This window comes from Kryptolebias marmoratus, unplaced genomic scaffold, assembly GCF_001649575.2.
Source record: "Kryptolebias marmoratus isolate JLee-2015 unplaced genomic scaffold, ASM164957v2 Scaffold55, whole genome shotgun sequence".
Classification (NCBI taxonomy): domain Eukaryota; kingdom Metazoa; phylum Chordata; class Actinopteri; order Cyprinodontiformes; family Rivulidae; genus Kryptolebias; species Kryptolebias marmoratus.
Genome location: NW_023665789.1, coordinates 34,533 through 48,320, shown reverse-complemented (window position 1 = coordinate 48,320; position 13,788 = coordinate 34,533). Strand labels below are relative to the sequence as shown.

Sequence of the window (13,788 nt, the reverse complement as noted above, 5' to 3'; positions counted from 1 at the left end):
TGTACGCTCTCAGAGATGAACCATCATTGGAGCACTCACCTGTCTGAGTCTCCTGCAGCTGCAGCTGAAGCTGCTCCTGGTTCTGATGATGCTGATGGACTCTGTTGTCCGTTCTGGTCCAGACGGTGGACGGTTTGACATTCTCCAGGAGGCACCACGTGGTGGAGAAGACCACCCTGTACGACATGGACCTGGACCCGTCCAGGACTCACGTCGCCATCGCGTGTCAGGACCGAAACGTCAGGTACGATGCTAACGAACGAGCTCCAGAAGCTGAAATAAAAATCATCTGTCAGACGATAAAAGTCTGTCGGTCCTCAGAGTTTACAACGTGGAGACGGGGAAGCAGAGGAAGTGTCTGAGAGGATCGAGCAGCGATGAAGGCTCCCTGCTGAAGGTAACGCCTCCGATGGCTTTTATAGAAACGGGCCGGGTCAGGGTCAAGGGTCAAGGGCCAGGTCAGGGGTCACGGGCCGGGTCAGGGGTCACGGGCCGGGTCAGGGGTCACGGGCCGTCTCCTGGACTGAGCCTCTGATGATCCGCAGGTCCAGATGGATCCATCAGGATCGTTCTTCGCCACCAGCTGCTCTGATAAAAACATCACCATCTTCGACTACGAGTCCGGAGAGTGCGTCGCCACGCTGTTCGGCCATTCTGGTGAGACAACCTGCCGAGCGCCCGCCGCAGGGCTCCACAGAACTACATGACATAAAACGCTCAGTTATTTCTGTGGTAATAAGCTCTCGTCTGAAAGGATAAAACCTGGAAATGTTTGCTGCTGTTGGGATATTTTCCGTTGTGTGGGTGGATTGTTTACCTGTTGTTGTTGTTGTCAGAGATCGTCACCTGTATGCGGTTCAGTCAGGACTGCAGACACCTGATCTCCGTGTCAGGAGACAGGTAACCCTCCTCGCTCCACATCATGGCTGAAAACGGCTTTCACAGCCTTCAGCTCTGACGCTCCACCTGTTCATTGTTGTGTAGCTGCGTGTTCGTTTGGAGGCTGGACCCTCACATGACCAGCACCATGAGGAAGAGGCGGGGCCTCAGAGCGGCGCAGGAAACCTGCAGCCGGAAGCAGCCGAGCATCAGGTGGGTGGGATGTTCCTGGCCGCCGCAGGAGGAGACGGCGAGCTGCGTCTGCTTCATGATGCTCTGGTTTCAGGAGGGAGACCTTCATCACGGTGCCATCAGCTCAGCTGCTCCGGATGGAGGAAGAGGAGCAGGAAGGGTCTGACCGCCGGACTCCAGGAAGACCTGATCCAGGTCCTGCAGAGGAGCCGGGGGCTGTCAGATCTCCAGAAGGTAAAGAGAGACGGAAGGATCACCTAAAGAATCTATAACTTGTTGTTAACAGGTTTATTCTGTACAGAAAGATTAAACAGTTTTATTATTAAGCAGCCCAGACTCTCAGGCTGGTCCTTGAACGCAGCGTTTCCTGCTCTGACTCCACAGCTGAGCGTCGGCTCGGGTTCTGGCTCAGGTTCTGACCCGGGGCTGTTTGTGTTTCAGGGGCTCCGCTGCTTGACACCAACGGGAAGCTGCCCATGTGGTTCAGGAAGCTGGTGAGTTCTGATTCCATCCCGTCGGCCCGGTCCGACCGACGCTGCGCTGACCGACGCTCCGCTGGTTTCTGCCCCGCAGGCTCAAGGTGAGGCCTCCTCCATCGTCCAATCAGACGCTGAGCCTCGGCAGGTACGCAGCCGGTGGGCGGAGCAACCAAACCCTCTGATCATCTGCGCCAACTCCACCCCGAGTCCCACCAGGAGTCAGGAGGAGGAGGAGGAGGAGGAGGAAGGCTTCCATCCTCAGAGTCTGGAGGGGCTGCTGGGAGATGAAGAGGAGGAAGAGGAGGAGGAGGTGAGCTGCAGAGTAGATCCTCCGTTAGCTGACAGGAAGCAGTTTGAACGTCTCTCACCGTGTGGCGTTCAGGTGCTGCGGACAGAAGGTGAAGACGGCAACACCTTCATCCTCCACCCAAACTCAAGCTCCGCCTCCTCCGACAGGTGAGTCCCTCCCTCTAAGGTCCGACTTCCTGTGTTTCTGTTCGGTTCTGAAGAAGACTTCCTGTTTTCAGAGACTTCAGGGTCGAGGGTGTCGCCTGTCCTCAGCTGGAGGTCAGAGGTCAGGGGGCGGAGCTGAGTCCCGACTCGGCGTGTTCTGAGGGGTCGACAGGAAGTCTGGAGCAGCAGCCGGACGCCGGTCAGAGTTCTACAACAAACAACTGTCCCCCGATGTCTCCCAAACAGTCCCCCTGCGGAGCCATCGAGGGGACACAAACGGTCCCCCCGATGTGTCCCAAACGGTCCCCCCGAGGTCTCCACGAGGGGACACAAACTGTCCCCCGATGTCTCCCAAACTGTCCCCCGACGTCTCCACGAGGGGACACAAACGATCCCCCTGCAGAGCTGTTGGGGTCACCTTTTGTGTCCCCTCGTGGAGCTGTCGGGGGGACAGTTTGTGTCCCCCTGCGGAGACCTCGGGGGGACAGTTCTGCGGACTGTAAACCTGATCCGATGAAGCGTTTGATTGAAATGTCTCAGCAGGAGGAACAGGAAGTTCATCGCTCCTCTTCTTCTCCTCCTCTCCCTCTCCTCCTCTCCCTCTCCTCCTCCTCTTTCTCTCCTCCTCCTCCTCCTCCTCTCCCGCTCCTCTCTCCTCCTCCTCCTCCTCCTCTCCCTCTCCTCTCCTCCTCCTCCTTCTCCTCCTCCTCAGACACGGACTCTCTGAGTCAGGGCAGCTCTGTGGGCAGTCTGGGTCCCGAGGAAGACGAGGACAGGAACTCTGTGAAGAACCACTTTGAGACTCTGATGGAAGGTAAGAAGCTCGTGGTCGTCCCCGCCGTCTCCTCTGCGCCGGCGCTGACCTCTCTGTGGTTCTGCAGAATGCTTCGACACCGACCCGGCAGACCTGCAGCCTCCGGAGGAAAAACACTTCCTGAACCCTCGCCTCAGCATCTCCACCCGCTTCCTGTCCCGCTTCCAGGACCGAGTCAGGTCTGCGCTCCCTCTGTCCTCGGAGGCCCACGGTGGTCGTCACGGTAATAACGGTGTTTGTTTGCTGTGATTCAGGGCATGGCCGGCCCGAGCTCCGCCCCCCGTCTCAGAGGAGAGCAACGTCAGATCGGTAAACAAACACCTGAGGCGCTCGGCAGGAAGTGTCTGCAGCTGTGTCCCATCGTTTAAAGGAAACTGTGTTCAGGTGCGGTCTGGGCCCGGCTGCGTGGGCGTGGCCTCTGGAGGTTCGACCCGAAGGGAAACCAGCAGCTCCTCAGGTGGGTTTACAGGTCCTCGGGTTCTGTTGTGGAACGTAGAACGCTGCAAACTGAAGCTCAGGAAGGAATGCTGACATTTTCATGAATAAACTGTAGAAGAAGAGTAAAGAGACATCACCGTGGTAACCGCACACCTGAGTCTGAGACAAAATCAGTCGGATCAGAACTTCTTGACCAGCAGAAGGTTCTGATGGTCCCACAGGTTCAGGTTGATGGTTCTACAGGGTTGATGGAGGAGGAGCCTTCACTTCCTGTTTGAAGCTCAGATCCAATGGCTGTGTGACCTCTGACCTCTGAGAGGAACCCATCAGTCCTCTGAAGGTTCCTCTGAAGGTTCCTCAGGAACATATTAAAATCCTGGATCTGGAATCAGGATTATGTTTGTGTTCAAATGTAACAAAGGGTTTTAGTTTCAGACCTGAAGGTTCAGGTTCTTCCGGTCCTGCAGGGGAACCAGGACTTCCTTTAAATGAGTCCAACATCAGGACCGTGTGTTTCTGTGACCACAGTCAGGCGTCAGCAGCCGGTTCTTCGTAGGAGAACCTTCTGTGGGATCTCCCAGCAGCCCCAGCGGCGCCCGCCACACAGACGCCACACTGCGCTGGTGGTCCAGTGCAGGAGGACTCCAGGAGGTCTGAACGTTCCTCAGGTGTTTCTGTTCCACCTTCTGGGTGTTCTTCCTTGGTTTCCTGGTTTCTGTTTAGACAGAGATCCTCTTCAGGGCCAAAGATCAGGAATCATCTGCTCTAAACCTGGGGAGAACACGGAGAACATTTCCTCCTTTCATCACTCTGCTCACCTGTTCTTCACCTGAAGTTCCTCTGCTTTTATTTACCCTCTTTCTTCTGGACCTGAACAGACCTCCCCTCCAGGACTTTGATGGCCAACAGCAGCGTCCTGCAAGAACCGTCTCAGCTCAGATACCTGGAGACCTCCGGACCGAGGCAGGACCCGCCCACCTCCCAGGAGGAGAGCAAGGAGAACCTGGCCTCCTCAGACCTCCAGGTGTCAGCTGGTAAACCGGAAAAGCCCCCAGACCGGACCGGCAGGTAGAACCAGCTCCACGCTGACTCCGCCCCCAGATTAGATTTTAGTTTAAAGTTCAAAGTCTTTTTTTTTTTTTTTTTAGTTTTTAAAGTTCTGATCGACGTTTTCGTCTCGTTTGTTGCTCAGCCTGCAGGCGCTGGCCACGCCCACTCAGGTGATGTCACAGGACAGGTACAGCAGGTGGAGCAGCGGCACCGATGAGACTCTGATGCAAAGCCCCGCCCCTTCGGCCACGCCCACTTCCTCTGCCGCTGTGGAGAGGTCGGGTCCAGGTGAAGAGGAGAGCCGAGTCCAGACTGATCCGGGTAGCTGAGACCGGTTCTGTCCCGCTGCGGCCGTCTGTTTGTTTGTTTGTTTGTTTGTTTGTTTGTTTGTTTTTAAATCCTCATCTTTGGATCCGACCTGCAGATGTTTCAGAACCTTTTATTTTATCGCAGCTCTTCTGACCTCTGCTTCTCCTGGTTCTCCTCAGATGTTTCTTCAGCAGAAGCCCCGCCCACCTGCTCCTCTTCCTCACCTCTGTCAGAGAGGCTCCGCCCCCCTGACGCAGCTGAAGGCACCTGTCAGCCAGGTAACTTCCTGTTTCCTGCTCCAGCTGCAGGTGTCTGATGGAAATCTGAGTGTCGTTTGTTCCTCAGGCCGAGACGAAGGTGAGGAGGAGGAGGTCAGAGTTCAGCAGGTCGCCAACGAGCTTCGTCAGGCGGCGAGACGAGCCGTGCGTCTGTTCCAGCAGGTCAGCTGTTGTTTACTGACTTTTTCTCTGAATCTGGTTTAGGCCACGCCCCTTTCTGCCTAAACATTTTATTTGCTACGACGTGACCTTCTCAGAAGCTATTCTGACCTTTTTTTGAGGCTGAAAGGTTGATCACCATGGATTTCACCATAACTCCGGGGACCAGACGTTACGTCTTTAGATTAATTTGTTTCCTTATTTGAACTTTTTTTTTCTTATTTTATTCTTTGAATGAAATCTTTTTAATCTGGTGGTTCTTGTCTGGCAGCTCGGCGAGTCGGAGCAGAACCAGCAGAACTCGGCGGTCCTGCAGGAGGCCTTCGGCGCCGTTTATCTGGACCTGCAGGCCGTGGTGCAGCTGGACAGGGGGCGGAGCGACGGCGGCGGGCGGAGCGACGGCGGCGCCCCCTCTGGTCCGCTGCAGGACAACGGGACGATGTCCCTGCTGGAGAAATACTCGGACCTGCTGATCCAGATGACCCAGAAGAAGATGAACCGGATGTGAAGCGGAGGCTGACAGCAGTATTAAACAAACGCACCTTAAAGTTTTACTCTTTTATTGGACTCTTTAATTATGTTTTTAAATGTTTCTAATAAACGTTTTATTTCTCAGAATTAACGAACAAAAGAAATCTTTAATCTGGTTAAAATAAAGTCCAGAAGTTTGTGGCTCGGAACCACCTGGACTTTATTCTTTACAGAGTCCTGAGGGGGGTCACGTGGTCCAGCACCTGAAGAACTGAGGAACCGGACTCTTCCAGAACCTCAAACCGTCCAAAGAACTGATTCAACAAAACCCAGTCCTCTCCGGTTCCAGATCGAAAAATGTTACGAATGTTTGCTGTACCATCGTCTTCATCGGAGGACCATGAGTTTCTGTTTAATTTTAGTTTTGAATGTTTATTTTATTCTGGTATTTAAACAAACAAAAAACAACTAGGACAGAAATCTAAACCCCAAAAACCTGGGGGCGTGGCCTGTAGCCTGCTGAAGGAGCCGCTCCTTACCGGTCTGCCGGTGTGTGACCAGACTGGAAGTGATGCACAGTGGGGAGGGTGGAGTCTATCTGTTAGGAATCAGAGTTTATGACGTCATTAACACTTAAAGACAGGCTGAATAAAAGGTAAATGTAGCAAAGGTTAGCTTGTTCTTGTCTTCCTCTGTAAATGTTCAGCTTATCGAGACTGAAAGTCCCGCAGCGTTCTGTCCCCTCTCTGTTCCTCATTTCAGTTTCGGATAGTTGGGAACTCTAACCAGGAATTGCTGCTCGACGCAGAACCTTGAACTTATTGTATTTTACAAATTATTAATTACCCGTTTCACAGGCTGATCCTGTGCGGGGGGTTGGGGCTCCTTCCGAAGCACCACCCGGCGCTCCGCTTCGTGTGCCGGCGAACAAACAGTGTGGAGCCGCTCTGAAATCAGGAGCTCTGATTGGCTGGGAGTTCCGGAGCCCCGCCCCTGTATGGTGATGAATCTGAAAGCAACAACAAAAAAAAGTTAATAAACAAAGTGAAGTTGAGGGAAGAGGAAACAAACAGCAGGGAAGGACATGTTGGAGGCTGGAGGAGCGGCGACCCTCTGAGCCACATCAGGCCGGCCTGAGAGCGTCTTCCTGCGGGGCAGCGGCATGAGGCGGCCCGGGCCGCGGGGCTCATGGCCGCGGTGATCTGGGATGGATCCGGGCGGGGCGTCGCAGCGCAGCGGCCGGTCCGCGGAGACCCGCTGGAGGGGTCACATCGTCCGGCAGCTGAAGCACCGAGACCGGAGCCAGAACGCCATGTTCCAAGACCTGATCCGGTTCTGTACGAACTTTAATTTGGTTTAAAATGTCAGAAATCTGTTTCCGCCAAACTCCATTCAGAAATCTGCAGATTTAGGAGCCAACTGCTCTGTAGGCTGACAGAACCTCATCCAGATCTGTCATTTTAATTCAGTCTGGTTCTGGAAACACCTCACATGGACCAGCTGCAGTTCTCAGTCTGTAGAACCGAACCGAACCTCACACAGATATTTTATTCATTTTGTTAAGATGTGGGACAGGAAGTCGTTCAGATCTTTAACCACAGGTTGGTGCACTTCCTCTAAACTGACTCATGTGTGACAGATAATCTGCTGCTGCTTTATCATCTGTGCACAGCACCGAACCGAGCCGAACCGAGCCGAGCCGGCTGCCTGCTGGGGTTCTGGATGCTACAAGGTTCGAAAATGATTTACCTGTAGGCAAAGGTGTCGGTCCAGGAAAAAGGTGCCTGTTTTGAATGGAGTTTGGTGTGATTTAACTCAAACATCAGGGTTCTTCTCTGGGTTCTGATGGGACCTCAGGGTTCTGATCGGTCCTCAGGGTTCTTCTCTGGGTTCTGATCGGTCCTCGGGGTTCTTCTCTGGGTTCTGATGGGACCTCAGGGTTCTGATCGGTCCTCAGGGTTCTTCTCTGGGTTCTAATGGGACCTCAGGGTTCTTCTCTGGGTTCTGATGGGACCTCGGGGTTCTGATCGGTCCTCAGGGTTCTTCTCTGGGTTCTGATGGGACCTCGGGGTTCTTCTCTGGGTTCTGATCGGTCCTCAGGGTTCTTCTCTGGGTTCTGATGGGACCTCGGGGTTCTTCTCTGGGTTCTGATCGGTCCTCAGGGTTCTTCTCTGGGTTCTGATGGGACCTCGGGGTTCTTCTCTGGGTTCTGATCGGTCCTCAGGGTTCTTCTCTGGGTTCTGATGGGACCTCGGGGTTCTTCTCTGGGTTCTGATCGGTCCTCAGGGTTCTTCTCTGGGTTCTGATGGGACCTCGGGGTTCTTCTCTGGGTTCTGATCGGTCCTCAGGGTTCTTCTCTGGGTTCTGATGGGACCTCGGGGTTCTTCTCTGGGTTCTGATCGGTCCTCAGGGTTCTTCTCTGGGTTCTGATGGGACCTCGGGGTTCTTCTCTGGGTTCTGATCGGTCCTCAGGGTTCTTCTCTGGGTTCTGATGGGACCTCGGGGTTCTTCTCTGGGTTCTGATCGGTCCTCAGGGTTCTTCTCTGGGTTCTGATGGGACCTCGGGGTTCTTCTCTGGGTTCTGATCGGTCCTCAGGGTTCTTCTCTGGGTTCTGATGGGACCTCGGGGTTCTTCTCTGGGTTCTGATCGGTCCTCAGGGTTCTTCTCTGGGTTCTGATGGGACCTCGGGGTTCTTCTCTGGGTTCTGATCGGTCCTCAGGGTTCTTCTCTGGGTTCTGATGGGACCTCGGGGTTCTTCTCTGGGTTCTGATCGGTCCTCAGGGTTCTTCTCTGGGTTCTGATGGGACCTCGGGGTTCTTCTCTGGGTTCTGATCGGTCCTCAGGGTTCTTCTCTGGGTTCTGATGGGACCTCGGGGTTCTTCTCTGGGTTCTGATCGGTCCTCAGGGTTCTTCTCTGGGTTCTGATGGGACCTCGGGGTTCTTCTCTGGGTTCTGATCGGTCCTCAGGGTTCTTCTCTGGGTTCTGATGGGACCTCGGGGTTCTTCTCTGGGTTCTGATCGGTCCTCAGGGTTCTTCTCTGGGTTCTGATGGGACCTCGGGGTTCTTCTCTGGGTTCTGATCGGTCCTCAGGGTTCTTCTCTGGGTTCTGATGGGACCTCGGGGTTCTTCTCTGGGTTCTGATCGGTCCTCAGGGTTCTTCTCTGGGTTCTGATGGGACCTCGGGGTTCTTCTCTGGGTTCTGATCGGTCCTCAGGGTTCTTCTCTGGGTTCTGATGGGACCTCGGGGTTCCTCTCTGGGTTCTGATTGGACCTGTGAGCACGTATGGAGTCATTATTGTGCCATCGAGCTGAGCGTGCACGTGTGTCAGTGTCACGTGCACGCTCAGCTCGATGGCACAAAGAGACTCCATCAGTGGAAGTTCTGATCCGATCCGGACCAGAACCAGGGTTCTCCTCTGACTCGGTTCTGTGCTTTCAGACACTCAGCTGCTGGAGAAAACCAATCTGACCAAAAGACTCCTGAGCAGGTAACTCACCTGAGCAGGTAACCCACCTGAGCCCTGGCTGCAGGTGCTGGTGTGAGGAGACTGAGGGTGTGTTTGTTTTGTTCACCCAGGCGCCCCTCGGCTGGTGGCGGCGCCTCCCTCTCGTCTCTGCTGCAGCAGAACTGTCAGCTGAAGAAGACGACGGGAGAGGTGAGAACACCTGGATGAAGGTTGACCTTCAGGTGTGTTTGAAACGGTCCAACAGGAAGTGTGTTTGTGTCAGTTGGCCTATCAGGTGGTGGAGCTGCAGCAGCAGATTAGGAGCAAAGAATGTGTCGTGCAGGAGCAACAGGCCAGGTGAGACACACACACACACACACACCTGTCCCACCTGGAATGCTTGTTGTGACACAGAAGCTGCTGCGGGTGAGAGAGGAGGTGAGGTTAACGTCTCGTCACCTTGGCGACGGGGCTCTCATATTTCTGTCAGCAGTTTTATTTTTTATTAATCTCATAATTATTCAGACTTTGATCTACGTTCGTGAAACAGCTCCTGTGTGTTTGATGTCTCCTCTGAGACGGGTGGAGACATCCGTACTGATGAAGATGATGGTGGTTCCTCCTCCTCCTTTCTGTTCTCAGACTGCAGGAGGAGGAGTCTCGGCTGACAGGTGTGTTTGATACTCATCGGGTGCTGCGGGAGCGGGTGGAGCAGGTCGAGGTGGAGAACAGGACGCTAAAGACGGAGTATGATGAACTGCTGGAGCGCCAGAGGTGGGCGGAGTCAAGGCTGAGGGAGGAGAAGGTACAAGAAGAACACCTGCTGGAGGATATGATGTACATGAAGAAGCAGGCCGCCGCCCTCATGAACACTCGCAACGAACGCCGGTCCAGGTGTCTGAGGACACTTAACTCACCTGTCTGTCTCACCTGTCTCCACCTGTCTGTCTCACCTGTCTGACCCACCTGTCTCCACCTGTCTCCACCTGTCTAACCCACCTGTCTCACCTGTGTAACTCACCTGTCTGTCTCCACCTGTGTAACTCACCTGTCTGTCTCCACCTGTGTAACTCACCTGTCTAACCCACCTGTCTACACCTGTCTGTCTCACCTGTCTAACTCACCTGTCTGTCTCACCTGTCTCCACCTGTCTGACCCACCTGTCTGACCCACCTGTCTAACTCACCTGTCTAACCCACCTGTCTGTCTCCACCTGTCTTCACCTGTCTCCACCTGTCTAACTCACCTGTCTAACCCACCTGTCTCACCTGTCTGCCTCACCTGTCTCCACCTGTCTAACTCACCTGTCTAACCCACCTGTCTCACCTGTCTGCCTCACCTGTCTCCACCTGTCTTCACCTGTCTGACCCACCTGTCTCCACCTTTCTGACCCACCTGTCTGTCTCCACCTGTCTAACTCACCTGGTTACACAGGTGAGTCACCCAGGTGTAACCGTGACAGAAATGTGTTTAAATGTTTGTTTTTGCGTCTTGTCGGCGTTCTCGCTGTTTGTCCCTCAGGGCCACCGTAGCTCGGCTGTCTGACGCCTGTTTTCTGTCCGTTCTGCTCAGAGCTCGTCAGGCGACGCTGCAGAAGGAGCTGCAGACGGCTGCCAGGTCAAAGGTCACCATCGACAGGTGAGATTCTTCACCTGCTTCCTGCTCCTCTCAGAAATATTTTAGAAGATTTTAAAAAGTCTGAAAGTCGTTAATCATTTTTAAATATTTGAGATATTTTAAAAACGACCTGAATCTTAAAGAAATTAGGAAAAGATTGAACTGATGATGACGAGGGATGTTTGTGGACGTTTTGTCTTTCAGTCCGTCCAGCGCTCCGACCTCCAGGTCCACGTCCCCAAAGGACGGACATCAGGACGAGTCCAGCAGACGGACTCGGGGTCGTCTCTTCAGGTCATCAGAACAGAATGGATAATCTCAGAAATAAAATAACTATATTTAATTTGTATTTATATACGACATATTTTAAAAATATTAAATGTTCAGATTTCTGTCTGTTGGAGGGGACATTTCCTGTTGTGTTGAAAAGTGTCTTTGTTGTCCCGAAGACTTTAAACGGGGCAGGCACTAGGACCACGCAGCGCGTCCCTCCAGCCCTCATGGGGGTTTGTTGACCTGGTTAATCTGTTTCAGCTGAGAGGAAAACAGTGGATCAGACTTTCAGGTGGAGGAGACTCGGACCCGATGGGTCACCGAGTCCCCCTCAGCTCGGTTCTTCTGTGAGGAGTTTCGCTCTAATGTCCTGAGAGTTCAGGATTTCCTTATTTGAACCATAATCTGCTCCTCTTCTCCTGAGGTGGTGCTAACATAAAGAGTCCTCTTCTAAAGCGTCCGTTACCATGGTGACAGGACCGGGCACCTGCTGGTTCTCTGATCCTGATCCAAAGTTCTGGTCAGTAAAATATCTGCAGTCGAGACCGACACCGTTCTTGTCTTTCAGGTCGGCGTCGTCACCGAGGAACCTGGGCTTCTTCTTCCCTTCTCTTCACCTGTTTGAGTGAGTCCCAGTTTCACCGACACACCTGAGGAGTTTTAGTCTGAGTTCAGGGTTTCATTCAGGATGAACGTGTGTGATGTCAGCAGGAAGAGGCGGGGCCACTCGGTCTGCCTGCAGGAGGATCAGCTGTTTCCTGTCGGGGTCTGTCTGTCAGCCAGAGTTCCTGCCAGAGCGCTCCATGTCCTGGTAAGACTGTCTTCACTGGACCTGGACCCAAACCTCTAACCTGAGACCTGAAACCTGACCGTTCCTCCAGGTTCCTCCTGAGGTTCCTCTGGAGGTTCCTCTGAAGGTTCCTCCTGAGGTTCCTCTGGAGGTTCCTCTGGAGGTTCCTCTGAAGGTTCCTCCTGAGGTTCCTCTGGAGGTTCCTCTGGTTCTGTTGGTGTCTCAGGTCAGAAACCAGTTCTGTAGCCAGGTTCCCAGATGGTTTTAGTGTCTGAGGAGGTTTCTGTCTCCCTCTGGTGGTGGCGATGAGAAGTGCAGATGTTTGATTTCTGTTGATCAATAATTAGAGATTAATAAAATATTTAACTCTTTAAACTCTCGGCTCAGACGTTCCTGCAGACGTTCAGTCATCAGAAGCCAGAGAACACTCAAACACACCCTCAGTGTTTCTGTCTCACAAAGACCTCCTCTGTCCTCGTCTCATTACCCAGCATGCCTCTCTGCTGACCTTTACACATTCACATGCTGCCTTGGGGGCGTTGCCGTGGTAACGGCTGTGCCTTTCTCTCCAGGAGGCCCACGAGGAAGGCATCAACGCAGTGCGGTTCAGCTTCGGCTCGGACCTGCTGGCCACCGGAGGGACGGACCGGGTCATCAAGGTGTGGGAGGTCCGAGCAGGTACGCCGGTCTCAGGTCAGGTCCACCTGTCCTCATGCTTTACTCTGTAATGATGACCTCACTGATGATGTCATCAGGCTCGCTGACTCACAGAACCACGCTGGACGGCAGCACTGAAGGCATCACCTGCGTGGAGTTCGACCCCACGGTGAGTCCAGAACCTGGGCCCGGGTCCATCTGTCGGAGGGGAGGGGCTTCACCTGGGCTCACTTGTCAGGGGGGCGGGGCTTCTCATGTATGTTCATGTTTCTGTCTTCAGGGTTGGAAGATCCTTGCTGCGTCCTATGATAGGTCAGCCCTGCTGTGGCAGCTGGACGCCTCTGTTCCCAAGGTAACGAGACAGAACCCGACCCGCCTGCAGGTCCAGACCCACCTGCAGGTCCAGACTCACCTGCAGGTCCAGACTCACCTGCAGGTCCAGACCCACCTGCAGGTCCAGACTCACCTGCAGGTCCAGACTCACCTGCAGGTCCAGACTCACCTGCAGGTCCAGACTCACCTGTTGGTCTTAACTCTTCATCAGGAACTAAAAGTTACAGGAAACAGAGAATTAATCATTTAAAGTCCTGAAAGATCAATCCACTGACGTGTGTGTGTGTGTGTGGTGGGTCAGGTGACTCTGACAGGTCACAGCAGGAAGGTAACAGCGGCCCGGTTCACCTGCGTCCCCCACCAGGTGGTGACAGGAAGTCAGGACCGGACCGTCCGGCTGTGGGACCTTCACCGAGCTGCCTGTGAGTGTGTTCTGGCTGCTGATTGGCTGAGCTGTCTGTGAGTGTGTTCTGGCTGCTGATTGGCTGTCTGTGAGTGTTTTCTGGCTGCTGATTGGCTGATCTGAACCAGATGTGTGTCCCTGCAGGTGTGCAGCAGGTGGAGGCGGGGTCTTACTGCACCGACCTGGTGTGTTCTGAGAGCAGCATCATCAGCGGACACTTTGACTCCAAGATCCGTGTCTGGGACCCGAGGTACGTACTCTTCATCTTCACCTTCATCTTCTTCCTCACCTCCTCCTGTCCGTTTTCACGTCTCCTTCTGTTACCTAGCAACAGCTGAACCTGCAAAGCCCCACCCTCTTTCTCTCAGCAGCTGATTGACCAATCAGATCAGAGCACCAAGTCTCCCTGCAGCTGATTGGACGATTCACTGATAAAACTTGTTCTGATTGTTTGTTACAATAAAAACAGACATCATCCAGCTGCGCTCTGATTGGTCAGAACTGAGAGTAAACAGAAATAAAGAAAGACGTAGACATCATGTTGTTTATTTTAGTGTAATCTCTAGATTTAAATGAAACCTTGCCTCATATTTTACAGATTTGTCTTTATTTTCTGCTGACCCTGTTTCTGTCAGGGCGGTGAGCTGCGTTCAGGAGCTTCCTGCTCAGGGTCGGGTCACCTCGTTGGACCTGAGCTCCGACCGGCGCCAGCTGCTCAGCTGTTGCCGTGACGACTGCCTGCAGC

At 53.7% G+C, this 13,788-nt stretch overlaps 2 protein-coding genes across 4 annotated transcripts in view; both read left to right on the top strand.

Annotated features, from left to right (window-relative positions):
- Positions 1 to 27: 27 nt before the first annotated feature.
- On the top strand, positions 28 to 5,669 carry LOC108228782 (WD repeat-containing protein 62). 3 transcript variants are annotated; one of them, XM_037974445.1, is made up of 20 exons: positions 28 to 244; positions 322 to 397; positions 546 to 657; positions 837 to 900; positions 985 to 1,092; positions 1,166 to 1,305; positions 1,513 to 1,565; positions 1,645 to 1,860; positions 1,933 to 2,006; positions 2,078 to 2,202; positions 2,716 to 2,817; positions 2,885 to 2,996; positions 3,072 to 3,126; positions 3,202 to 3,274; positions 3,784 to 3,906; positions 4,134 to 4,323; positions 4,448 to 4,593; positions 4,794 to 4,892; positions 4,960 to 5,054; positions 5,323 to 5,669. In XM_037974445.1, exons 1-20 carry the CDS (start codon positions 186 to 188, stop codon positions 5,557 to 5,559), a joined length of 2,259 nt encoding a protein of 752 aa, XP_037830373.1. In that variant the 5' UTR covers positions 28 to 185; the 3' UTR covers positions 5,560 to 5,669. The 3 variants fall into 3 exon arrangements, with proteins under 3 accessions (XP_037830373.1, XP_024859095.2, XP_037830374.1); XM_025003327.2 differs by having other exon boundaries at positions 30 to 244; positions 4,448 to 4,626; XM_037974446.1 differs by lacking the exon at positions 3,784 to 3,906 and having other exon boundaries at positions 32 to 244; positions 4,448 to 4,626.
- Positions 5,670 to 6,517: 848 nt separating this feature from the next.
- LOC108228783 (protein Atg16l2) overlaps positions 6,518 to 13,788 on the top strand; it is a 10,125-nt gene continuing 2,854 nt past the window's right edge. Inside the window, exons 1-14 of the mRNA XM_037974447.1 lie at positions 6,518 to 6,859; positions 8,964 to 9,012; positions 9,102 to 9,180; positions 9,254 to 9,327; positions 9,613 to 9,864; positions 10,543 to 10,608; positions 10,792 to 10,881; positions 11,429 to 11,485; positions 11,569 to 11,671; positions 12,223 to 12,328; positions 12,406 to 12,476; positions 12,588 to 12,659; positions 12,942 to 13,062; positions 13,188 to 13,293. Of these exons, the coding sequence (XP_037830375.1) occupies positions 6,730 to 6,859; positions 8,964 to 9,012; positions 9,102 to 9,180; positions 9,254 to 9,327; positions 9,613 to 9,864; positions 10,543 to 10,608; positions 10,792 to 10,881; positions 11,429 to 11,485; positions 11,569 to 11,671; positions 12,223 to 12,328; positions 12,406 to 12,476; positions 12,588 to 12,659; positions 12,942 to 13,062; positions 13,188 to 13,293 (1,376 nt within the window). The 5' untranslated portion in view covers positions 6,518 to 6,729. The remainder of the gene's footprint in view (positions 6,860 to 8,963; positions 9,013 to 9,101; positions 9,181 to 9,253; positions 9,328 to 9,612; positions 9,865 to 10,542; positions 10,609 to 10,791; positions 10,882 to 11,428; positions 11,486 to 11,568; positions 11,672 to 12,222; positions 12,329 to 12,405; positions 12,477 to 12,587; positions 12,660 to 12,941; positions 13,063 to 13,187; positions 13,294 to 13,788) is intronic.

What these genes read in the sequence shown, in the direction of transcription:
- LOC108228782 (XM_025003327.2), top strand. Translation starts at nt 186, where the DNA reads ATGGACCTGGACCCGTCCAGGACTCACGTCGCCATCGCGTGTCAGGAC. An exon ending in CGGAAGCAGCCGAGCATCAG is followed by an intron (nt 1,093 to 1,165) that starts GTGGGTGGGATG and finishes CTCTGGTTTCAG; the next exon opens with GAGGGAGACCTTCATCACGG. An exon ending in CCGAGTCCAGACTGATCCGG is followed by an intron (nt 4,627 to 4,793) that starts GTAGCTGAGACC and finishes GGTTCTCCTCAG; the next exon opens with ATGTTTCTTCAGCAGAAGCC.